Here is a 23,708-nt window from a genome sequence, read left to right as displayed (position 1 = left end):
AATCCAGATGTGGGGTGCCGTCTCCCCGGATATTCTGTCCCTCAAGCTATCACTTCATTCGTCATCGTCCGTAATTACAGAATCATCTCATTAACGCCGAAGAGACGTTCCTCTTGTCAATCGTAAGTCGATATGAGTATCCATGCAAATGGCCGTTTAAACGGTGTACTTGGCCTTGGCTCTAGTGCTACCGCTGTGTGCGCTGTCCGTGTGCCCCGAGAACTCAACGACATCGGCTTCCTTCAGGCGTAGCACCTCCTTGAAACGCCGACCGATGTTTTCGAGAATCTCCTTTCCTTGAGCGGGTGTCCGGCCGTTCTTGTCGCCGGGAATGCTCTTGCCCACCGTCCGCGTCCACAGACCAACACGGTAAAATCCTTTGCGCACGTTCACGACCACACCCATAACCTCGTTGTCGCCATCGTTCTCAAGGGTCTCGCCGATAGCTGCCAGTTGAGCGTGAAGCCAAAGATCATCGATCGGTACGGAGCGCTTGTCTTTGAACGAGTATGACCACTTGCCACCGTGCTTGTTCTGGGGGTCTTCCCACTCGGGTCTGATGCCCTTCTTGAAGAGATGGTAATCTGCCTTGAGACCCAATTCAGAAGTCGGTGTGATGTTGTTCTATCCAGTAACACCTAGTCAGTATAGCTCACCAGTCAGGTATCGATAACGAAATGACGTACGTAGATACCCCAGAATTCCTCAACCGAGTTGAAGGTCACGACCTCCTTCAACAGGTCGTTCCAGTTGTCGCCCTGCAAATCAAACGCTGTTAGCGGGTCTATCTCTACATCGCTGGCTATCGCACGTACCTTGCCACTGGGGGGCTTCGTGAACCAGAGAGTCCATTCATGCATGAGCGGATGCTTCACGTTGAAATTTTCGGGGTCATGGAACACTGTAACAGCATCGCCATTTGTCTGCTCAGTCTTCTCGATCTGCTCCTTTTCTTCGGTAGCGGCGCCAGGAGCGGTGTTCTCGTCGTTCACCGGTACAGGACCGTTCTCTGCGACTTCGGCCATTATGATTGTGGTTTATGAATCTGAGAAGAAAGAAAATTCGTAAGAGTCCTAGTCGATCGAACTTTGAGCGCGGGGAAGAGAGAGAGAGAGATACGTGAGTTGTCGGAGGGGCGAATAAAAGTCTTGGTGTGAGAGTCAATTTTTGACAGGGTCGCGGGGAAGGAGCGATCCAGAGGCGAAAATCCGAGATGGTAGAGGCGGAGGAGAATAGGCTTATGCGCGGGGATCACGCAGTCGTTTGTTGTCTGCTCCAGGCAGAATCACAGCGGTAGTCGTGTGTTGGGCGGTGTTGCAGTCTGCGAAAATAATAATGATGAAGTTTTGAAGCGTTTGGAGATGCCGCAGCTTGAAAGTGCTACTTTACCCTTTTGGGACTCGCCCCCTTTCTAGGCCTTTAATAGGCTGCCGCCCAGACTGAACCCTAACAAAGAGTTGCTTGTAAGAACATCCATCTTATTATCAATCCAATTTTGATGTTCAAGTGATATCCTAGTGAAGCTAGATATTGATCTCATATAAATATACTCATTCCAATCTAAGGTGAAAGCGAACTGAATCTAAGGTAAAATATGAACAAAGTTCGCAGAGTCCCCTATGACCTTGCGAGAAGCCGGATATACATCCTTTAATAAAACCCCATAACAACCAGCCTCATGGTCCAAGCATCGTAAGAATCATAAAAAGATACTGCCGCGCTTGTAACATGGAAAATCCAAAACACAAGCGCCCAGACGATGAGCGAAATGGACACTCTATCGAACCAGCAAGAAAAGAGAACCGACCAAAACATAAATGCTAAGTTGTACAGAAAGGGGTATCCAAACGCGCAAAGCTCCAAACGGTAAGAACATTATTTCTCGCCGCTGTTGATCAAACTCAATATACAGTTCCAGCCTGATCCAGACCTATTAGCGGAGTGAAAGCGAAACGATTGAGCTGGACACAACTCACCTAAGCTGACCACGTTGACTACCAAGACCCGGTACTCTAGAGGCACAATCGAGAAGTTGACGCCCTGAACTAGAGGCCAGATAGTGAGGTTCGCCTTGTAACTGGGAAGAAAGCTAGTACGCCATTTCTCGATGGGGTCCGTGCCTTCCATGATTGCCATTGATGTCAGGAAACAGGTTAGGTGAGTAGGAGTAAAGAGGCCTTGATCTGCAATAACGCGCGCAACTATCGTAGCTTTGTGGCTCTTCAGGACGACGTTTCGTTGAAGGAAGGCGAACCATGTGGTCGCGGCCGGTCCGAATATCGCTAGATACTCTTGTCAGCAAGAGACTCTCGCGACTAAGACTCGAGGACGACGGGCGTCCGTGTTCCATGCCCAGGAACTCACCTCCTCCATACAGCGCCATTCGTCCAGTTCTTGCCATGTCATGCTTATCGAATCCCTTGCGATCAACAGCTTGCTGCGCCAGAATATCTCCGCAGCCAAAAAGCACCTTTTTCTTGGTCAACCGGGCTCATTTCGAGAGTCGCAGGGAGGAATCTTACGGCACTTGTTACGCTGGCAGTGAGGATGGGCTGCTTAGCCAACTTGGTCTGATACCTAGAATAGATTTTAGCTCCATGAATTGAACGGCGATGCCGTTTGGATGTAGACGTACCACCGCAACATTTCCGTCGTAAAATAGGTATTTGGGAATCCAGTTGATACCGACGGTGTTACAATCGATTTCAGAAAGAAAGATTCTTTTTTAAAAAGGAGAGGAAGAAGGCGACAATGTGAACTCCAAGAAAAACAAAAACATGGGGGAGCAGATGATAAGTATCGAGACTCTCACCGATAAGACGAAGAATGGAGCCCAGCTTGGAGATTTATTAACCGCAGTGCTCAAACAGGAAAACATGGACAAATCAGCGCCACGCCCGCAAACTATTGGAGAAAAAAGATCATAAACACCAGAAGGGGTGGTGTCCACCCGTCACATGATGCGGGCCTGATCGGCTTGCCATATTGGGACTACCCGCTAGGGCATAGGGTTACCGCTCGTAGGGCTTGTTGGCTCGCTTAACACACCCGCCAGCGAAATTTCCGTAGGGCCCAAAACAGCTGTGGATAGCGAGCAAAGTCAACCTCGACGTCGACAACCCCTCCCGAACGACACCTCCCGTCCGTTACACCTCTCCCCCGGTTCATTCTCAATCGCCATCAACATACAAAATGGCTGACGCTCCCCGTGGACGTGGAGGATTTGGCTCGCGCGGTGACCGTGGTGGTGACCGTGGCCGTGGCCGTGGTCGTCGTGGTCGTCGCGGCGGCGCAAAGGAGGAGAAGGAATGGCAGCCCGTCACCAAGCTCGGCCGTCTCGTCAAGGCCGGCAAGATCACCAGCATGGAGCAGATCTACCTGCACTCTCTGCCTGTCAAGGAGTACCAGATTGTCGACTTCTTCCTGCCTAAGCTCAAGGATGAGGTCATGAAGGTACGAAACGAACAATTCCATTTGCGAATATCCTCTAGGGAGCAATTGTGCATGACAAACTCGTGGAATATGGGAAAATGAAATGGGGTTATCGAATTGGATGGATTGGGCGAATATTCGCGATATACACGGGTGTAATCGGCAGTTGCTGACGGTTATGAAACTACAGATCAAGCCCGTCCAGAAGCAGACTCGTGCCGGTCAGCGTACTCGTTTCAAGGCCGTCGTTGTCATCGGTGACTCCGAAGGTCACATCGGTCTCGGTATCAAGACCTCCAAGGAAGTCGCTACCGCCATCCGTGCCGCCATCATCATTGCCAAGCTCAGCGTTCTGCCCGTCCGGAGAGGTTACTGGGGTACCAACCTCGGTGAGCCTCACTCTCTGCCCGTCAAGCAGAGCGCCAAGTGTGGTTCCGTCTCCGTCAGAGTACGTTATGATCGAATGCGATAGTTGTGTATTGCAGAATATCACATGTCTAACCGCGAGAATAGCTTATCCCCGCTCCCCGTGGTACCGGTCTCGTTGCCTCCCCCGCTGTCAAGCGTCTCCTCCAGCTTGCCGGTGTCCAGGACGCCTACACTTCGTCCTCCGGTTCCACCAAGACCCTCGAGAACACCCTCAAGGCTACCTTCCTTGCCGTCGTCAACACCTACGGCTTCCTCACCCCCAACCTGTGGAAGGAGACTAAGCTCATCCGGAGCCCTCTGGAGGAGTTCAGTGATGTTCTGCGCCAGGGCAAGAAGTACTAATTTAGTGCTGTGACGGGATAAATTTGCATGACTGTTTTTGATCGGACTATTTTCCTACGGGTTCCAACTTTTTCTTTCTTGGCTGGAAGAACGGGGATGCTAGACAGGACTTGATTTCGATCACGCTCGGCTACGCTACTTATGGTGTCCATGGGTGTATTTATCACGGGAAGGGAAAACAAAAGCAAAATAGCGTGGAGTCAATAAAGCTACCCATTCGCCAGTCATGACCACTAGCTTCTTTCCGTGAGCAAACATGAGGAATCATCTAAGTACTGGATCATTGCCTCATACGAGTAGTGGTGATCAAAGTCATTGGTTCCAAGATCCGAAGCATACCTTACCTACTTGGCAACCAGGGCTCACCATGTTCGTAGATTGTCTTGAAAATCCAAGGCAGCACGGTAGCACATGGAAATGCTACAGCTGTGGGCATCTAGACTTCTCACATCAAGCTACCCGCTTTCAGATGTGGAACCGATATCGATCCACAGAAACTAGACGCTCCACGTATCATTTACTATAGTGTGGTGTAATGGCAACTCATGCAGGCTCAAGGGTCGGATCACCCTCTTCTGTTTGATTTCTAACGAATGCGATAGCCTGAGTGATAGATCACTCGCATATCTGGCTTTGACAGCTCTTGAAGTTGTAAGGAAGTGTGCCGTGGTATGGTCATTTTCCTCATTTGACAGGAGATATATATCCGCATCATCCCATCTTTTATCCCGCCCTGACCTCTGAAGGATCGGCCTATACAGACTATAAAACCGTCATATACTGTCCTTCTCCTCTTCTCTCCATCAGCATAACCTTTCTGAATCGATCTTCGCACTTTTCGTTTCATTCTCAATCCATATAACTTTGACATCATGCTTGTTCAGTAGAGGCCGTCGAAGACCTTGTCGATGACGCCCCGATCCTGTTGACTAGCTGGGTATCGTTTGGAGCTTTTCTTAGGCGATCTTCCCAACCATCCTTCATTGGTCTCCGCATCCATTCGTCCTCAGGCACGTTAACGAAGTCGGTGTTTGTCCAGACATCTGCGCATTCCATGAGGATCGGCCTTAGTATATCGATCGCGTTCTTGCCCCCATAAATGGTTATGCCATTTGAGAGTTTGGTTTGCTATCATGAGGCATGGTGCAGTGACAGGATATAACAGCCCTATTCTATCAATATGCTGCTGATAACGTCTCGCAGCCTCATAGGAAGCAGCAGCAGCAACCATTTTCCAGCCTTTTTTTCGCCCCTGGCTCCGCTATACAGCTGCTCGTAGGTCTGAGCCTGCTCACTGTCAGGGCTTGGAAGAATACACAACGTTAGTCAGCTGTGGTCACAACATAGAACCTGGATAGAATGGAAGCACTACTGAACAGGCCCGTGATGTCAAGATCTCAGAAATTGAAAGTGAAACGAAAGTGGAAAGGATCGATACAGAAGGTTTTGTTGATGGAGAGAAGAGGAGAAGGACAGGATCAATGAGGTGAGCCTTTGAGCTGAGATTTGAGACGCTTGAAAGACAACATCGGGCAACGCTTTGTATAGATTGTTTCATAGCACATTTTGCCCTACTTGAAGTTCACATACAATCAGATACTATGATCAGTTTCTGGAGTCTACCGGTAGTGATGAAATGGTTTATTATTTGAGTATAGTAGAAGGTCTTCGATTGCCCTGACACACAACAGAAATGGTATTCACTACCAGCTATAGCGCGCGCCTCACAGGAGCACTGATCAGGGTCAGTAGTTGTTTTGTTTCTATCCTTCTTCTCAAACTCGCCAGTACAACAATCTCACTTCCGACGTTGCTTGGAGCCATCTATCTGATTGCTTTCCATCCAAACTCTCTTGATCTTGGGGTAGCTCCCAAGACCAAGTCTGAATGAGCACATCTCACAGGAATGGAAACAAACAGAGTCGAAGACTTCCCTTCGCACTGGAAAGCAACACTCCTCGGGGAAGCTTTCTGGAGAGACGCAGAGCGGTTCAACCAGCCCATCCACGACAGCATCGAAGCCAGTAAGTTCCTCCTCCTCCTCCCTGTCTAAGCCTTGCAATGTCATACCACAGCCTCAGATTCAGCAATGAATGCTCATACATTGTCAAAATAATAATCTAGATCGCAGTTCAGCTTTACCTTTACATCTGAGGTTCCCTTTCAACCTGACTGCTGCAAGACCTACCAAGGACGTCGCGAAGGAAGTAGAGGTTGAAAAGAAGCAGCGCCGTCGCTTTAGCATGAGCGATGCGCTGAATTTGAATTCATTCTCTCAAAGCCGTCTCTTCGACTTCAGCAAACGCCAGCGTTCTCAGTCTCGCTCCCCAACCCGAGCCCCGAGTATCTCGTCAGAAACCCGCCGTCGCCGCTTCCGCACGCCCTTCAATATGGCAAGTAGCAGGAGGAACGAGAAAATCGAGTCCGTCCTGGCTACCCCGACCCCCCAGGAGCCAGGAACACCCGCTAGACCCCTCATATACTTCCGTGGCGGAGCAACCTGGAACCACCTCCCAAAGGACCTGACCGCATTAGGAATTGATGTCTTCTGGCCCGTCAAAGAGGGTCAGGACGTCGAGGAGAACATGCTCAACGTTGAAGAAATGGCTCCGCTTTGCCAGTTTCGCAACCTGCGCGTGCTGAAGATCACGGGGATGATGCAGTCGTACCAGAAGTATATCTGGCAAGCCGCCTGGCTAAACACCGATCTCGAGGAGCTAGAGCTAGGCATGGCGCTTGAGCCTCGGATCCGCCGCAGGGCTAGTAAGAGATGGCCCTATATCAAGGGCGGCTGGATGCTCGATCAATCACATCATAGCGAGCCGGTTTACTAGTAAGCTCGCTACCCCTCGATTGATTCCAGAGTGATAAAGCAGGACGCAAGCTAAGATGCACCAACAGCGGCCACGCAGGCGACGGAACCCTCGACCCCCAAATTGGAGCCGGCGAGTACCTCGACAAGACCGCCATCGAGAAAGCCAAAGTCCGCGCTATGGTCATGGGCCGTACGCTGAACCGCCTCTCCATCAAGACCCTGACCCTGACGGGCTTCGTCGTCGACGCTGACCCCTTCATCCACTGGTTTGACCCCAAGCATCTCAAGTGCATAAACTTCAAAGATTTCTGTGTTGACGCCGGCTTCTACGTCCCCTGGCCGATGAGGAAGGTGGCGATCCACTACCCGCGCGATGTATCGACGGAGCCGGTGCCTGCTCGCTGGATCGACCCGCTCAGGGAGTTGAAGGTTATCGAGCTAAAGGGCGGGAAGAAAGTTGGGGAGATGCCGTTCCGTGGTTCTGAGAGTCTTAAGCAGATTCCTCTGCGGAACCCGTTCCGGAGGAAGGCTTCCGTGAAGCGAGACACAGATGGAGAGATGTATCCGGGAAGAAAAGCTAATTATTAGCAACAGTATCCTCTACCCTCTACCCTCTCTCAAGGCTCCAGTCTCAGTCTGGGCCCGGGTCATAGTAGCATGGATGCCGATGGCCGAAGCTGCTGTGAGTTAGTGAATCAACTAAGCAGAGAACGTAAGTAGCTGTCATCGGAGCTCTGCAGCCGAGCAGAAGTACCATAGTCCAAATGAGATCTTTAAAAAACCGATTCTGTTCGACTATCAAAATGTATTATACATTCTTTATTATCACTGATCATCAAAGCTAGGTAACAATTGAACCGACTCGCGGATACAGTCGCACACAGAATAGCAATTCATCAATAGAGAGAGACATAGACTGATATCAGTGTATGTTCTCACAAGCCAGTCCACCTTCACTCTTACTAGAGCGCACTTCGACATTAGAATTTGCACTTCCGTGCAATCGTTGCTGAACCCGAGGTTCATTTGATTCACGGAGCATTCGAGCTTTTACGCTCCATCCTCCTCACTGATGCGAATAGCTCCTTCGTTTCCGATGCCATTAGACCAGAATCCGTCAACGTAGAGAGATCTGAAAGAAAGAATCAGTTTGACATACGTCAGGTATGAGCGTTATACGAGACAACTACTTACATTCCCCGAGAGCTGTCGTGTGCGAGGATCAACCAGTATCCGAGTAAGCCCTGAGTGAAGATGTCATAGATGGCGAAGACAACGGTCTCGGTATCAACATTCATCCTCAAAGCCAGGCCACCGGCCGCGATAGCACTAAATGCGTCAGCTACTCAGTTTCGCATTGTCCCGAAAGGGTGATCACATACATTGGGTACAGCACTTTGACAATCAAAGTCACACCAGACAAAGACGCAAAGAAGCGTCTAGTCTGTGCATCCTTGTTATTGGCCGCCTTGCCTCCATTGATTGCGACATGGTAAACCGTAGTCAGGTATCCCAGAGCGCTGACGGTGAACCAAACCCATCTGCGCGACGTGTGGCCCACAAAGGTGCCAAGCAGTCCGGAGCCCAGCATAACATAATCAGCTGCAATGGCGACGAGCAAATGAGCGCCAGGAAGGCCCGATACCAACGCCAGATTGATGAGACTGAGTGGCTCGGTCACGAACCAGTTGAGGTAGCGTAGCCACATTACCTGGCGGAAGTAATCCTGCGTGGTGTCGGGGACATGCTTGTGGGTGTGCTTGAGAGAGTCGTGTTTCCAGGCCATGCCGCTTCCCGTTGCGAGGGCAAGGTAGACGAGGAATGAGACGGTGGTCATGATGGAGACCAATGTGTGGAAGACGCGCTTCGACTGCGACGTGTGAGTTCTCTATCCACGATTATGAGTTTCAGTACATACCAACGGCACTCGAGCACTAAGAGTGTAGAAGACCAGTGACGAGAGCCCCATGAGAACTGTAACCACCCTGAGCTTATTAGCCATGATTTTGGTGAGATCTGTCAAATAGATGCATACCATAATGTCCGCTTGCCAGTCGTTCCAAGTTCCTGGAAGATGGGAGTATCCCCGGGAATAACGGTAGGTACTGGACCTACTGACGAGGTCGAAGTAGGCAAGGGAAACGGGCCCTTCGTATGAGACAGCATCGAGTCGAACATCTTGAATAGTGCAAATTCGCGGTATTGCCTCCAAATGTATTCGTTAGTGTCAAGAATTATGGCAGTTCCGCTCTTTATAGCTCCAGGGAAGAATGATCAATAGTTAATCTGATCGGCGCACTGGATAACCAAGTTCGATGATCGACACGTCAAAACGAGATTCATCCCCGCTAACATCAATTTAAAGAGGAGCTTTCGTGGCACAATTGTCGTCATGTTGCCTGGGCTCGTACTGTGGGGGAATTGATTTGCGGGCTACAAGGAGCACTCGTCATACTGACCTCGATGGTGGCGTCATCAAAACTGGGAAGTTATTTCAACTCGTGCAGCAAAACATTTCACAACCAATAACACTCATTAGCACCTATAATCGCCAAGGTTCTAGAGCGGATGCAGGCCGCAAGCAGCTGCATGTTGGATACATATGAGGTTCTGGTCACAAGATGGTTGATTACCTGAGCTACAACTGCGTAAGGTCTTTGCCACGGCGAAGTGGGCGGCATCATACCACTGCTGCCTTGCCTTTGCTCCAGAACACCCTTGCGTTCTGTGACTAAGAACATCAATATTTCATTTAGATAACTCTCGGTAGGCTAGGTTTTATTCCAATCCTGACGTGATGTGGGGTCCCACGTCCGTTGTAATACTACTTAAATTTGGCACCAGAATGGAGGGGGTTACTGTACATAATCAAGCTCGGGAAACCATAGTACATGGCTACCTAGACTCGGCTAAGAGCCGAATAGACGAATAGGAATCAGACGCAAGGATCAGAAAAGAAATTAGGCAGTGCCATTAGTAACAGTCTCGCCAGGAGTTGACGCATCAAGGTCTCGCACGACATCCTCGCAACGATTGCACAGTGTGCCATCAGCCTGAGGTTCTGGGACAACATAGCGCCAGCAACGGGGGCACTTATCCGCTTGTGGCGTGTAGATGTACACAGTTCCCTTTCCTCCACTGGGAAGCTCATACGCGTCGCTATACTGCCACTCTGCGTCAAGAATGGCAGCTGGGATAGGCTCTCCATGCGCGCCGAGCGTAACTGAAGAGACAACGAACATATCATTGAGCTCTGACAGATTGCGTTGCAGGGCCGACCAGGTCGAATTGCCCTCAGGTAACACGATATGAACGAAGGACTGGAGGGAAGAGCCTAGCTGCTTCTTGCCTCTCGCTTGCTCTTGCAGAGCCTTGATGACCGAACTGACCCCTACGATTTCCTGATAATCGGCCTCAAGAGACTGGTCCAACCAGTCGACAGGAGGCGTCGAGGCTACACGCTTCAAGGGATGCTCGCATTGCAGCTTGATGGCTTCTGGGGTATGTTCCCAGGTCTCTTCCACAAGCAAGGGCGTGATGGGAGCCAGTATTTCCTGAAGGTAGTTATAAATGTGGAACAAGGTTGTCTGAGCGGCGCGTCTGCTGGAGCTGTTCTCCCCATAGGTATAGAGACGGTCTTTGATCGCCTCCATGTAGAAGGCCGAAAATTGAAGATTGGCCCACCGGTTCATTGCGTTCACAGCCTTGTAGAATTCGAAATTGTCGTATGCTTTTTGACAAGTGAGGACCATCTCGGACAGGTGCAAAAGGGCCATGCGGTCCACCTGCTGCAACTGGCTATATGGAAGTTGGTCCTGTGGCCGGAAATCTGACAGAGCACCCAGAAGAAGCTTGAAAGTCACACGGAATTTGTGCAGGCTGGTGTTGACAGTCTGAAGCACTTGTTTTCCGATCACGACGTCCCGTGTATAGTCACTACTTGCAACCCACATACGAAGCGCATCAGGTCCCATAGCATCATATACTGGCTCTTTGTTTTCTTGTTGCTTTCCTTTGCCTTTCCTCGGCTTAAGAGGGGGCAAAAGAGTTCCGTCCATGATCGACTGTGGGTGAATCACATTCCCAATGGACTTACTCATCTTGCGTCCTTCCTCGTCGAGAGTAAATCCGTGGGTGACGAGATTCTTGAATGGCGCTCGAGGAGTAGCAGTCTGCCCTGAGGCAAGCTGATGGGAAATGTATGTGAGAAGCCCGGACTGGAACCAGCCGCGGTGCTGGTCGGTGCCTTCTAGGTAAACATCCGCAGGGTATCCATCGCGAGGAGGGGTGTCGATCTCTGTCCAACTTGTACCGCTATCGAACCACACATCCATGGTATCAGTGCCGCGCCTGTAGCCGGGTCCGGACTCTTCTCGCAGCGCCGGCGGAATCCACGCAGGGTCATTCATATTGTCAGTCCACCATGCATCTATGCCGCGTTCCTCGATTACAGACATGATGTGCGAGACACTGTCCCGGGTGAGCACAGCATCGCCTGTGGCCCGATTATAAAGGGCGGGGATTGGGACACCCCAGGCACGTTGGCGTGAAATGCACCATTCGCTACGGTTCTTGACAAAGTTCTCCAGGCGTTGCTTTCCAGAACTGGGCACAAATCTGACATCGTCCAAAGCCGTTACAGCGCTGTTACGGATGTCTGCCACATCCGCAAACCATTGTTCAGTTGCTCGGATGATGATTGGAAGCTTCGACCTCCAATCGTAAGGATACTTATGCTCGTACTGATGTTTTGCCAGCAGGTAGCCTTGCGAATCAATGTACTCGAGCACAGCGGCCGTCCCTTCTCCAAGGACACTTTTTCCGCTCAGCCTTGCGGGGTCACTGGGCATGGCCTTGTCGGTGAATTTCCCATGATCATCAACCGGAGCAAACGCAGGAATGCCACGAGGAACACAAGCTTCATAGTCGTCCATACCATGACCAGGAGCACAATGCACAAGTCCTGAACCAGAGTCGGCAGTGACAAAATCCGCAGCTATGATCAGCTGCGGTTCCGCGTCAGTTGGCTTGAAAAGCGGTCGGTACTTTGTCTGCTCTGCTAGCTCTGAGCCACGAATAGACGGAATGATAACGGTCAGATCCTCCTTCAGCATATGTTCCAGATACTCAAACCGCGATTGAGCGACGAGGAGCTGCCCGTGAGTATCCGACTGAACGATCATATAATCCAAGGATTCGTGAACAGCAATCACAGCGTTGGCGGGAAGTGTCCAAGGCGTCGTAGTCCAAATGACGGCACTGAGGTCCTTAAGCTGTACCAGAGGGTCTTGAGCCAATTGTGGAGGGACTGAGACCAGAGGAAATTTGACCAGGGCAGCGGTGGAAACATGGTCGTCTTTGTATTCCAATTCGGCTTCCGCAAGCGCTGTCCCGGTAGACGGCGACCAGTAGACTGGTTTGAACCTTCTATAGATCAGTCCCTTATCCACCATCTCACGAAAAACACCAAGTTGTCTTTTCTCGAATTCCTTGTCCATAGTCTTCCAATGGCCGTCCCAGTCGGCCATCACGCCGAAGCTTCGAAAGCCTTTCATCTGCTCTTTCACTGTCCGCCCTGCCAGCTTACGCGCAGCTTTTCGAATAGCAGCAGCACCGATAGATCCCCCGGTGCTTCCAAGCTCTTTCTGAAGCTCAAGCGCCTTGAGCTCGATGGGTAATCCATGGCAATCCCATCCGGGCACATACCGAACGCGCTTCCCTTTAGCCAGCTGCACTCGGCAGATTATATCCTTCAATATCTTGTTGAGAGCATGTCCAACGTGAAGGTCGCCATTTGCGTAGGGGGGTCCATCATGCAATACAAATGGTCGGTCGGCGGGCCTTTCACGGCGCTGCCAGGCGTAGAGCTCGTCGGTACATCGCTTTAGGTATTTTGTCTGGTCGGCCGGCGTCACGCGTGCGGGGAATGTTGACTTGGGGAGTTTCAGCGTCGACGACCAGGACCGAGCGAGCGACCGCGGCAATTCCGGCATACTACCGCTGAAGCATATCCCGCCTCGGAGGTGAGGTTGAGGTTGGTCGCGTTGAAGATTTGGGTTGGAGTTATGCGCGGAGACGGATGAAAAATAATTATGGGGACCCATCCCCGGGAGATCGGGGACGATCGGAGATAACACTAGAGCTTTAGTGCCTGGAACTCCAAATTGATATATACACCCTACTATGTCGACCCATTGCAGATCTACCAAGATGACGAATATTTTGAAGGAAAAGACCATCATCTTCAAGTATAAAGGTAATCCATTTGAAAATAATTAAGGTATCATCTAATTGGCAACGTCGTGACTCATTGTCGTGACTCATGAAGTGATGTCGGACTTGATAGGCGAACTCCAGACTCCAGTCTATACCATCCCAAGCAGCAATCAATATACGGTCAAGCAGCTCACAGCCCCATTCTTCATCACTTCGAATAGCAACCCGGGGAAGCCGAATAATTCAGTATTACCCAAGCCCCCATCGTGACCATCATGACCGTTCCGGTGTCCTCTGGCAGTAGTTTCCTCCCAACCACCCAGGAACTCGACACTACTCTCAGGACTGTCCCCCCAACCGCGATTCAGCACCATGGGCCGTTGTAAGGCCCGCTCCTCCGCAGTGCTTGCATAAGATCCTTTCCAGACCTCCCTCAACTTCTCAGAAATCGCGTCGTACGGGGTCTCGGACGTCACGACATCACCTGCCGGATCGACACTGATCGTCCAACGACTGCGTCGATGACGGTTAAACGGATATGAGCCTGGAATATTTCCGTGCAGTATGATCTTAGTGACGACGAGTTGAGAAGAAGGCGGTGGAGGCGATGAGTCGGACAAATCAGATCCCGGGAAAGCAGGGCCGACGACAGTGGGATACGAGATAAAGGCATCGAAACCGTGATGGAAATAATTAAAGAAGCATTCAGTAGGGAGCGATGAAGGGTCAATATTATTGACAGGGGAGATCTCCTCATCTGAGTCATCAGTGACGCTGTTGCTCGAAGATTGATCCGTGTCAGTGACATCGATCCCCCTACCTGGGGAAGGGCTCATGTGCAGTGCATCTGCTGCACTATTATTACCGGCTGCCCGGTGAATGGATATTCTCCGGTCATTCTTCCGATAGATAGCATCAGGTGGTCCAAACTCAGCAATAAGATCCTGTGGAGTCGTCTCTGACAGCGTGATACTAGTAGGAGCACTAGATCTGCGGATTACCTCCATCTTGCCGGCGCCGAAGATGATGAACTCTTCAATCTCATCCGAGACGAGATCACGGTTCTTGCCACTTAGTGCTGGAGACCGAGGATATTGCGGCTGCTGTGAGAACAGCTTATCCCTAGCCTCCGGCCAAGAGGCGCCCTGGAATATAGCCATGGATGTCGCTGGTAAAGCTGCCGATGAAGAAAGCAGAGCTACAAAATCACATTGCTCTGACCATGCTGAGTTCTGTAGAGGGAACGAGAACGCAACCCCCGGATATGAGAGCACATATGTCCCATATGGTGAATGTCCATCACCTGGAGGTGTATATTCGCCCGGGTAGGAGGGCCCGAAGAGGCGATTGTAGATATGACGAAAACTAGGACCTTGTTGCGAAACGGCTTGTTCTTGTGGTTTCACGCCCTTCATTACTTCTTGGTTTTTGTAAATCAAAGTGATTTTCGAGAAGTCTAGCACCTCAATAAGCCGTAACCTTTGATCGGGCCCATCAAATCGCAGGCGAAGGCCATTCGAAGGAAGCTGTAGAATGACTGGCTTCCGCAAGGGATCGGATGAGGAGTAGGCAAGATCGACTGCGGGGTAGAGGTGTGGATGTGATTTTACACGAGTTAAAACATTGTGGAGGGAAGCACCAAGCGCTATTCAAGATTAGCTCTATAGAGTAAGAGAGTAACAGAGGGGAACATGCTGATGAAGCCCAGTCCCTTCCCAGGAGATATCTGGGCCTGCATGGGAACTCTCGGGGCGGTCATGGTGATCAGGGACCGATTCTCATCATGAGGTATACATGTGAGTGAAAGCCGCTTGTACGTGTACAGAGCGTCTTTCCAAAGATAGACAACGTAAGGTAAATTCCTAGATAATACTTGAGGTATTAGTTCAGTCGAGATTGAGATAAGGAGATGCAATGATGAAGAGTAGATAGGCTGCAGATATGTATGAGATGGATAGGCGATGACCACATCGGATCATGTGAGAGGGGGGGATGACCCCTGGAGCACAAACCATATAGTGGCGCGTGCGCAACATGCGGGTTTGTTTACATTTTCCTTTTCCAGTCTCCATCGAGCCACAACAAACGGTGGCCTAGTTACTTTCATCTCAATAGAGACAGACACCTTGCCGACATCCAGCAACCAACCGAACAGTTTTCTTGCTAGATTACTAGCATACTCATCTCTGATAGTTATTGTTTCCTTGTTTTGAAGTATCGGAATAATTTGCCCGTTGACCTTTCACCATGGCCGGCCCCCAACGGCCTGCCTCCGGCCTGCCCACCAGGAGGACGGGTACGCGACAAGCAACGCGGCGCCCGACCTCGTCAGCAACTGAGAGAAGAACATCGTCGGCGATACCGGCGAAAGCTTCTGCCCCCAACGCGTCTCGTCTGAAGTCACCGAGCGACACGGCCAGCATTTCTGCGATAAGGAATCAGAGAGATTATGAGCGCGAGATTAACGAGGACACGAGTATTCACGTGGTTGTACGATGCCGTGGGCGTAATGATCGCGAAGTCAAGGAGAACAGCGGCGTGGTAGTATCAACCGAGGGAGCAAAGGGAAAGACTGTGGAGCTGTCAATGGGCCCGAATGCAGTTTCGAATAAAGCTTACACTTTCGACAAAGTCTTCTCGGCTGCGGCTGATCAGGTTACTGTATACGAGGACGTTGTTCTTCCAATTGTGAATGAGGTCAGCTATTTACTGCAAACCTTGTGAAAAATAGCAAGAAGTCGACCAGCTAATGGAAGCAGATGCTCGCGGGTTACAACTGTACTGTCTTCGCGTACGGGCAGACAGGAACGGGCAAGACATACACCATGTCAGGTGATATGACAGACACTCTTGGGATACTATCCGACAATGCTGGTATAATACCACGTGTTTTGTACTCGTTGTTCCACAAGCTCGAGGACACGGAAAGCACGGTAAAATGCTCTTTCATTGAGCTTTACAACGAAGAGTTGCGCGACTTGCTTTCAGCCGAGGAGAACCCTAAGTTGAAGATATTCGAGAACGAGAAAAAAGGCACCAGCGGCAGCACACTTGTACAAGGGATGGAGGAAACGTGGATTGACTCGGCATCAGCTGGTATTAAATTACTTCAGCTTGGCAGTCATAAGCGCCAGGTCGCTGCGACCAAATGCAACGACCTGAGCTCTCGAAGCCACACGATCTTCACAATTACGGTCTATACCAAACGGACCACTGAGAACGGGGATGACTACATCAGTTCTGGAAAGCTCAACCTGGTCGACCTTGCTGGTAGTGAGAATATCCAGCGCAGCGGTGCTGAGAACAAGCGAGCTACGGAGGCTGGTTTGATCAATAAAAGCCTGCTTACTCTTGGTCGTGTGATCAATGCGCTGGTAGATAAAAGCCCGCACATCCCGTACAGGTACATGACACTTCTTCAAGGCCTCCGTGGGGAAGAGGAAACTAACATGCAAGCAGAGAATCAAAACTCACGCGGTTACTGCAAGACTCTCTAGGCGGGCGAACAAAAACATGCATAATTGCCACAATCTCGCCCTCCCGTAGCAATCTGGAAGAGACCATATCCACGCTGGACTACGCATTCCGGGCCAAGAACATCCGCAATAAACCTCAGATCAATTATATGGCGAAAAAGACTCTTCTTCGAGAGTTCACACTAGAAATCGAGAAGCTCAAAGGGGAGCTTATCGCCACAAGACATAGGAATGGTGTTTACATGTCACCCGATGCCTATGAGCAGATGACGATGGAGAGCGAATCCCGAAGAATTGTCAATGAGGAACAAAGAGCCAAGATCGAGTCCATGGAGTCTAGCCTACGGAACAAGGTTCAAGAGCTATTCACGTTGACCAGCAACTTTAACAACCTCAAGAAGGATCACGAGGATACACGTGCGGCGTTGAACGAGACCAATGATATCCTCGAGAAAACGGAAATTGTTTTGAAGGATACAAGAGCCACTCTCGAAGAGGAAGAAATGTTACGCAAAGCCCATCAGGATACGGAAGCCCAACTGCGCAATATTGGGTCCGATTTGGTATCGACGTTGGAAAAGACAGTTGGTGATGTGGAAGGGTTGCATGCGAAACTAGAACGGAAAGCAGACCTCGAGGCAACTAATCGGGAGAAATGGGAGACTTCTGTAGACGAAGTTGCTGATGTGACAAGCATGGTCGATAGTAGGGTCGGGAAGTTCTTAGACCGACACTCGAAGCTCGCTGAGCACTTCGTCACGAAGATCAATACTTTTGTCGAGGGCGAATTGACCCAATTCCAGTCAACTGAAGAAGAACTTCGCAATTTCAACCTCTCTTTCGACAGAGCGCTACGGGAGGCTCAGGCTCAGACTTCCGATTCTCATGATCAGATGAACAACGTCCTCGAAGAGATTAAGGTTCTGCGCGAAGAAGTCAAAGGCAAGGTCGGAGAGGGTTTAAATGGTCTGTCAGCGGCGGCAGCCCGTATCTCGAAGGAGGTCATCGGCGAATTCTCAGAGTTTCATGCCCAGGTGAGCTGGATTCTCGTGTTTGCAAACAAGTTCCATGTGCTAACCGACATAGCTCCACGCATCTTACAGCACTCTCGGGAAAGATTTGAAATCCATGTTTGAGGACATGGTAGCCCACGTCAATAGCCAAAAAGCTGAGATCAATCAGCTTCGCCTACAACTGCAGGAGGCTAATCAGCAGGCGGTGGAGGCGAATCGCAGGGCTTCAGCGCATTTAGCCCAAACCATGGAAGAGGAAAATGCCCACGCTGAAGCGGAACGGGATCACCTCATGTCACAAATCAGGTCATTGATTGATGAATCTCGCCAGAGACAATTCGGTCGTTTGAAGGGCAGAGTTGAGTGTGTGCGGACTGACATCACATCTTCGGGTGACTGCTTGGAACAAGCAACGGCGCACTATGATCGGCAGGTTGATGAATGGGTATTCAAGTCAGAGCAATTTGCCAAAGATGTCATTGCATCTCGAGATGAATTCAAGACCAAGATGCAGCATGATTGGGAGGTAAGAAACCGCCGCTCAATTAGAGATGTGTCAATACTGATTTCGCAGACATTCGATCAACGCAACGCATCCATCCAGAAAGTCACCGAGTCAGTGCACGAGGAGACCGTACGGATCGTGGACGCCCAGATGAAGGATATGAGTAGACAGATGGGCGCATTGGATGATTTTGTCGCCAAGGCACGAGCACAGAATGGCCAGTACTGCGACGCCCACATGACTAGCTTACAGAGCATGGCGTCCAATGCCCAACAATCCTACGCAGCATTTGAAGAACACCTAGCCGGTTCTCGTAACCGAACGACCTGTTTGCAGGAAGACGCGAATCAACAAATGGAGAGCCTTCGGGAATTGACGCTGCCTCTGTCCGACGAAGTTCAGAAACCCTTGTCGGAGCTTCGCACCAACATTCGAGAACGCCCTCTTCAAGAGTATATTCCAACCGGCATCACTCCTCAAAAGAGGCGTTATGAGTATCCAACCACCCTGCCTCGAACCGAGGCGCATGATGACTTGGTCAAAAGGATGAGAACCTCCAAGGAACTTGAGGCCCTGCCGTTTAGCAACGCTGAGCCGAGCGCTTCTGTTTCTTCTCTGGACAGTTCTACCGGAACTCCATTAAAAGGCTTCGTCTACCACGATGTTCAGGACGAGGTAGGAGCCCAGCAACCTCCGTCCACTACCGCGACTCCTTCCAACACTGGTCTTAGGGAAGTCGACGCAAACATCGTCGCAAAACAACTAGCGTGTGGCACTGATGATGATTCAACCGCCACTCAATCCAAGTCTTCCATATCAGCAACCGGCCGGGTGTCCTTGGCTGCCGACAAATCAGCAGAGATTGAGGAAGCTGACGCCGCGCCCGCCAAAAGACACTGCTCCAGCTCTGGTGTGACTGATAACAAGCTTCCTCAGAAGATGCTGACAAAGAAAATGGCCGGCATGATGGAAGGTAGAGAAAATGTTCCTCTGCCCGGATCGCGCGGACGAAGGCTCAGAAACCAACAACCCTCCGACTAAAACTTTCTTCATGTAGTATGAGCATCTGTTGCAGATACTTGTTGCTCTGTCATTCTTGCTCTGATACCCCTAGTCGCATGAGTCGTGACGGCGTTTCCGGTTTGGGTGTGTGATTTCTACTGTTCGGTATCTGGCGATCTATAGTTTGTGTACAGAACCTTGGCTACCCGTGCATTGTCTCTGTTCTTTGTACTCCGTCGATTTCTCGGACTGTGGTCGCTATATTGTTTTGCATGATGTCAATTGTGTGGATTCCATCGCGTTTAAAATCGATCTCAATAGATACCCAGCTTTTCCAGATTCTGACATCATTGAAACGGTTTGCTTGATTGGTGTAGCTTGGTCACAACGTAAATTATACTACCTAGGTGGGATGTAACTCCCACAAATTCGGGACTTCAGCATACTAAAGAAACATTTGTGGTATTTGATCAAATGAGGTCGATCACAACGATAAAATAAACGCATCTAACAAGAGAAATTGATATACGGAGCCATCACACTGTTTCTTCATTATATTAAACCGTTCTGCGACATACTTCAGATATTGCTGTCGTCGCCTGTCTCATCCTTGGCATTGTTACGGCCATCCATCTGTTCATGAGGGTTTGGATCCAAAACAGCATTGGCATCTACACCGCCTAGCACTTCTTCTCCTTCAAACAGGGCATCCTGGGTAGGCTGAACCTGATGTCCAGCCTCGATAACCTGCCTGAGCTCGCCCAGGCGTTTCCCAAACTGCTCCATCATATCTTCCAGTCGTTGACTTCCTCTCTCCTTGTCTCTATCCTTTCCAAACATGGTCACAGGCAGACCAGAAGTACCGCGGATCTTGAGCATCAAGCCACCCATTGACGGTTGCTCGCCTGAAGCGTTATTCTCGAATGTCGGTGCGGGTACGACTTGCGTGCTGAGCACTTGCCATGCTGGTGTCAGGCTATGTGCGGATACAACGTTGAATTGAGGCTGGGTCGGTGGGAACCCATGTGGCCCAGACGGTGACTGCTGGTGCAGGAATGTTCCCTGAGCGACCGGCGAGGTGGATATGGACCTCAAACCGGCCGTGCCGGCACCGCGGGCCGGATCCGAGCTCAAGTGTTTCGCATCGTCAGGATTCGCGAGCTCCATGTCGAGGATTATGTAGTTGTCGCGAACGCCGGGGACCGGAGGGGGTAGGAGGGGCTCATCGTCCTCCGGACCGGCAGTCTCGTTTCCCGCTGCGTCCTGCTGCTGCGTCGGTGGTTGATTGTTCGCTGACCTTGCCTTCCCTTTTGACGGATCGGGAGAGACATCTTGCTCCGTTTCAAGGGCACGTAGAGCTGCTTCCGTTACGATGTCCGTGTCGTCGTCGGAGAAGATGTAGTGGACTGCTGGGTGGTAGTATTCGGAGGTGTTGGCATCCTCTATGAGCGTAAAGAAGGGCTGAAATGATGGGTGTGAAGCGGAACTTGTTTCATGATGGTCATCATCCCCGGGTTGTAGAGATGAGGTATCGCCTGCTACATCGTAGGTTGTTTGCTGCTCCGGAGAGTGGCTGACTCGTTGCGCGGTAGGAGGTCGATCAAAGCTCTGTGGTCGTGATAGTGCTTTGGGACCGGAGAATCCTCGGGAGGCGTGTTGAGGAGAGGATGAGTATTGGGCGGGGGATATGGTTTGTGTTGGTAAAGACATCTCCAGCAGCGCAGCTACATCCTTGGGTTCCGGATGATATTGAGGAGGCGGTTCGATTTGGCCTGGTCAACGAGGATCTGTCTCAAGCTACGGAATGGCTCATCATCACATGGCTGGGGGTCGACTCCTTATCGATAAAGTCAGGTGACTTGCAAAGCACGCTTTCTGAAAGCGCATCAAAATGAATAGAGCAGCTTTTTGCTGTCATGAGGAAGAGACAAAGGAAATAACAAGGGTATCATGTACATCAGAACTCCTAACACTCCGTTTACCCTAGAATCAGTGAAAATAGTCGACAATATCATCACCCTCACTCGTCATTTTGCTTCCACTCAAACTCTGTAGAGCTCATTAGCACTAGATCGAAAACAGGAGCAAGAGTGTACATACTTTGTCTGCACATTGGGCACAATCCTTTCGAAGACTCTTGTTGGATCCAAGTCATAAGGCAATGCTGTTCAGGAAAGTATCCAGTTAGTGGCTTCATAAAATGAGGATAAAAAGATCCACAATCGCACCATATGGAAAGAGTGGCCGCATTTCCCGAGTACTGCAAGATGTAGAGTTACAGATCAGCTTCATGTCCCCGGCGCCAAAGTCGAGTGGGAAGATAACTCACAAAGTGAGCAGTCGTCTCCCGGAAATTTGCAGGTTGGGCATGTTCCATCAAATTGAACACGGCATATACCACAGACATCGTCTTCGGGCATATCCCAGCGCCAGGTAGCGACGGCATTCCATTCTTTGATAGTAACTTTCATCTTGACGAGTCTGTCTTCTATGTTGTACGAACGTTGTGTTTCAACTGGGTAAGAAGACACGCAGCTTGCAGGTATCTTAGCGGAGTTGCGACGATAAGCGCGGAGTTGTTTACCTCTTTCACATGGCGGAGAAGCAGTGGCCGACTCCGCACGCCTAGATAACTGGATGGAAAAGACTCCCCCCGCCATCCGTACACTTCCCTCTACAGTCTACCCAGTTTGTGGAGGGTTACTGACCTAATTTGATCACGATATTCGTCATTCGGTATGTGAATTATTTTATCGATTATTACCACTGAGACCTCGTCGCGAGTATGGCTTTTGCGACTCTTCGTAGCATTCCCTCACCGACTCGCTTGATGCGCTCTACCATGGCTATTTCTCAGCATCAGAGTCGCCAGATCTCATTCTCTTCCTACCTCGTGTCACCCAGGGAACTCCATGAAGCTTTGAAGAAAAATCCGACGACGAAGATCTCCACTTCTCCGCGCGTAATCCCTCTATGTGCCGCGTGGTTTATGCCCAATGACCCCGAGGGCCGCAAAGGCATTGATGCATTTCGAAAGCATCGAATCCCTCAGGCACGATTCTTCGATCTAGACGCGATCAAGGACCCTGAATCTCCCTACCCGCATATGCTTCCTACTGTGGAAACGTTTGCCGAGGCGATGAGCGAGCTTGGTATTCGACGCGACGACGAGGTTGTGGTTTACGATACGGAAGAGCTTGGTATCTTCAGCGCCCCTCGTGTCGGCTGGACCTTACGAGTATTTGGGCATCCCAGGGTTCATGTCCTCAACAACTACAGGCTGTGGGTCCGTGAAGGCTATCCGACGGAGACTGGGGAGCCAGCGCCTGTGGAGAAGACCAGCTACCCACTCCCACAATTCGACTCTAAGCTGGTGATTCCGTACCGGGAGTTGAAGGAGATCGCCAAGGAACACCGAAAAGAAGGATCAAAGGAGGTCGAGATCCTGGATGCTAGATCTTACGGGCGATGGGCGGGTACTGATCCCGAACCGCGCCCGGGCTTGTCTTCGGGACATATCCCTGGCTCCAAGAGCTTGCCTTTTCAGGAACTTCTTGACCCTGAAACAAAGACCTATCTTTCTCCTGAAGAGCTGCGCAAGGTCTTTCAGAAACACGAAGTCGATGAAACCAAGTCCATCATCAGCACATGCGGAACCGGCGTGACGGCCAGTATCATTGAAACTGCTTTGAATGTCACAGAGTATGGAAATCCCAGTCTTCGGAGGGTTTACGACGGGAGCTGGACGTAAGTATCTTTCTCTTTTCGTTGCCTTGTGGCTCTGTGAGTTCAGACGCTGACTCTTCGCGATTAGTGAATGGGCACAGCGTGTCAACGACTCAGAGGGTCTAATTAAGAAGGCGACCTGAAGAACCCTTTTTTATTGTGGCCATGATACGATTTTGAAGGACTTGTAGGACAGCATTTCTGTTCTCTTGCCTTGAATACATATCGATTTTGCGTTGGAGCGCTAGCACACACGAATAGCTTAGACCTTCACTGCTGTGCGATAGAATGTAACACAGGGAATAATAATGTACATGATCCTATCCAGCTAGAGACTTTAGCATAATGTGTTGGATAAGGATGGCGGTTTCCTTCTGCGTCACATCATCACCGTCTGCAATGTAGTTGACTTAACTTAGCGCCTTAGTGCTTAGTCACAGGCTCTGATCGACCTAATTCTCCGCGGCTTCGAGTTGATCCGCCGCTTTAGGATCAGTTACACTTCCTTTCTCTCAGGCTCACTACCGTTCACATTCATTATTTCCAGAACCACAAGATGCTGCTGATGAGCTTTACTTGTGAAACAGTGTTCTCTTGTGAGTATAAGCTGTACACATGGTGGTTGTCCGTGCTGTCTGGCTCTGCTACCTGCATCCACTTCATTCATGCCCCCACATTCCCAAAGTCCTCCGCCTCCGTTTCAACTACCCAAACCTCCTTCGGGAGTTCTAGCATCCCGCTAACATCGCACT

General features: G+C 50.4%; 10 protein-coding genes across 10 annotated transcripts; 4 read left to right on the top strand and 6 right to left on the bottom strand.

Annotated features, from left to right (window-relative positions):
- Window positions 1-156: 156 nt before the first annotated feature.
- On the bottom strand, window positions 157-1,025 carry ALT_2837 (eukaryotic translation initiation factor 4E; the record flags this gene model as incomplete). The annotated part of the gene is made up of 3 exons (XM_033559162.2): window positions 157-624; window positions 687-758; window positions 816-1,025. The coding sequence occupies 3 exons, from the start codon at window positions 1,023-1,025 to the stop codon at window positions 157-159; spliced, it is 750 nt and encodes a 249-aa protein (XP_033415053.1).
- Window positions 1,026-1,875: 850 nt separating this feature from the next.
- On the bottom strand, window positions 1,876-2,646 carry ALT_2836 (Mpv17/PMP22 family protein; the record flags this gene model as incomplete). The annotated part of the gene is made up of 5 exons (XM_033559163.2): window positions 1,876-1,919; window positions 1,977-2,282; window positions 2,365-2,470; window positions 2,523-2,577; window positions 2,636-2,646. The coding sequence occupies 5 exons, from the start codon at window positions 2,644-2,646 to the stop codon at window positions 1,876-1,878; spliced, it is 522 nt and encodes a 173-aa protein (XP_033415054.1).
- Window positions 2,647-3,192: 546 nt separating this feature from the next.
- On the top strand, window positions 3,193-4,203 carry ALT_2835 (40S ribosomal protein uS5; the record flags this gene model as incomplete). The annotated part of the gene is made up of 3 exons (XM_033559164.2): window positions 3,193-3,453; window positions 3,623-3,880; window positions 3,946-4,203. The coding sequence occupies 3 exons, from the start codon at window positions 3,193-3,195 to the stop codon at window positions 4,201-4,203; spliced, it is 777 nt and encodes a 258-aa protein (XP_033415055.1).
- A 1,906-nt stretch (window positions 4,204-6,109) lies between these two features.
- ALT_2834 (uncharacterized protein) lies at window positions 6,110-7,606 on the top strand (the record flags this gene model as incomplete). Its single annotated transcript, XM_089599439.1, has 3 exons — window positions 6,110-6,227; window positions 6,328-7,036; window positions 7,105-7,606. 3 exons carry the CDS (start codon window positions 6,110-6,112, stop codon window positions 7,604-7,606), a joined length of 1,329 nt encoding a protein of 442 aa, XP_089456182.1.
- Window positions 7,607-8,068: 462 nt separating this feature from the next.
- Window positions 8,069-9,196, bottom strand: ALT_2833 (opsin family protein; the record flags this gene model as incomplete). The annotated part of the gene is made up of 5 exons (XM_033559166.2): window positions 8,069-8,150; window positions 8,213-8,347; window positions 8,401-8,888; window positions 8,937-9,003; window positions 9,054-9,196. 5 exons carry the CDS (start codon window positions 9,194-9,196, stop codon window positions 8,069-8,071), a joined length of 915 nt encoding a protein of 304 aa, XP_033415057.1.
- Window positions 9,197-9,978: 782 nt separating this feature from the next.
- Window positions 9,979-13,122, bottom strand: ALT_2832 (isoleucine--tRNA ligase ISM1; the record flags this gene model as incomplete). Its single annotated transcript, XM_033559167.2, has 1 exon — window positions 9,979-13,122. The coding sequence occupies one exon, from the start codon at window positions 13,120-13,122 to the stop codon at window positions 9,979-9,981; it is 3,144 nt and encodes a 1,047-aa protein (XP_033415058.2).
- Window positions 13,123-13,404: 282 nt separating this feature from the next.
- Window positions 13,405-14,649, bottom strand: ALT_2831 (UPF0183 domain protein; the record flags this gene model as incomplete). The annotated part of the gene is made up of 1 exon (XM_033559168.2): window positions 13,405-14,649. The coding sequence occupies one exon, from the start codon at window positions 14,647-14,649 to the stop codon at window positions 13,405-13,407; it is 1,245 nt and encodes a 414-aa protein (XP_033415059.2).
- Window positions 14,650-15,481: 832 nt separating this feature from the next.
- On the top strand, window positions 15,482-19,269 carry ALT_2830 (putative kinesin family protein (BimC); the record flags this gene model as incomplete). The annotated part of the gene is made up of 5 exons (XM_033559169.2): window positions 15,482-15,931; window positions 15,994-16,637; window positions 16,694-17,744; window positions 17,797-18,249; window positions 18,298-19,269. 5 exons carry the CDS (start codon window positions 15,482-15,484, stop codon window positions 19,267-19,269), a joined length of 3,570 nt encoding a protein of 1,189 aa, XP_033415060.2.
- Window positions 19,270-19,809: 540 nt separating this feature from the next.
- Window positions 19,810-21,701, bottom strand: ALT_2829 (uncharacterized protein; the record flags this gene model as incomplete). The annotated part of the gene is made up of 2 exons (XM_033559170.2): window positions 19,810-21,002; window positions 21,560-21,701. The coding sequence occupies 2 exons, from the start codon at window positions 21,699-21,701 to the stop codon at window positions 19,810-19,812; spliced, it is 1,335 nt and encodes a 444-aa protein (XP_033415061.2).
- Window positions 21,702-22,015: 314 nt separating this feature from the next.
- On the top strand, window positions 22,016-23,099 carry ALT_2828 (sulfurtransferase; the record flags this gene model as incomplete). Its single annotated transcript, XM_033559171.2, has 2 exons — window positions 22,016-22,977; window positions 23,045-23,099. The coding sequence occupies 2 exons, from the start codon at window positions 22,016-22,018 to the stop codon at window positions 23,097-23,099; spliced, it is 1,017 nt and encodes a 338-aa protein (XP_033415062.1).
- Window positions 23,100-23,708: the final 609 nt, after the last annotated feature.

The sequence above is a fragment of the Aspergillus lentulus genome, assembly GCF_001445615.1.
Source record: "Aspergillus lentulus DNA, contig: Alt05, strain: IFM 54703, whole genome shotgun sequence".
Taxonomy (NCBI): domain Eukaryota; kingdom Fungi; phylum Ascomycota; class Eurotiomycetes; order Eurotiales; family Aspergillaceae; genus Aspergillus; species Aspergillus lentulus.
Note: the sequence above shows the minus strand (reverse complement) of the source record. Positions and strands in the feature narration are given on the sequence as shown.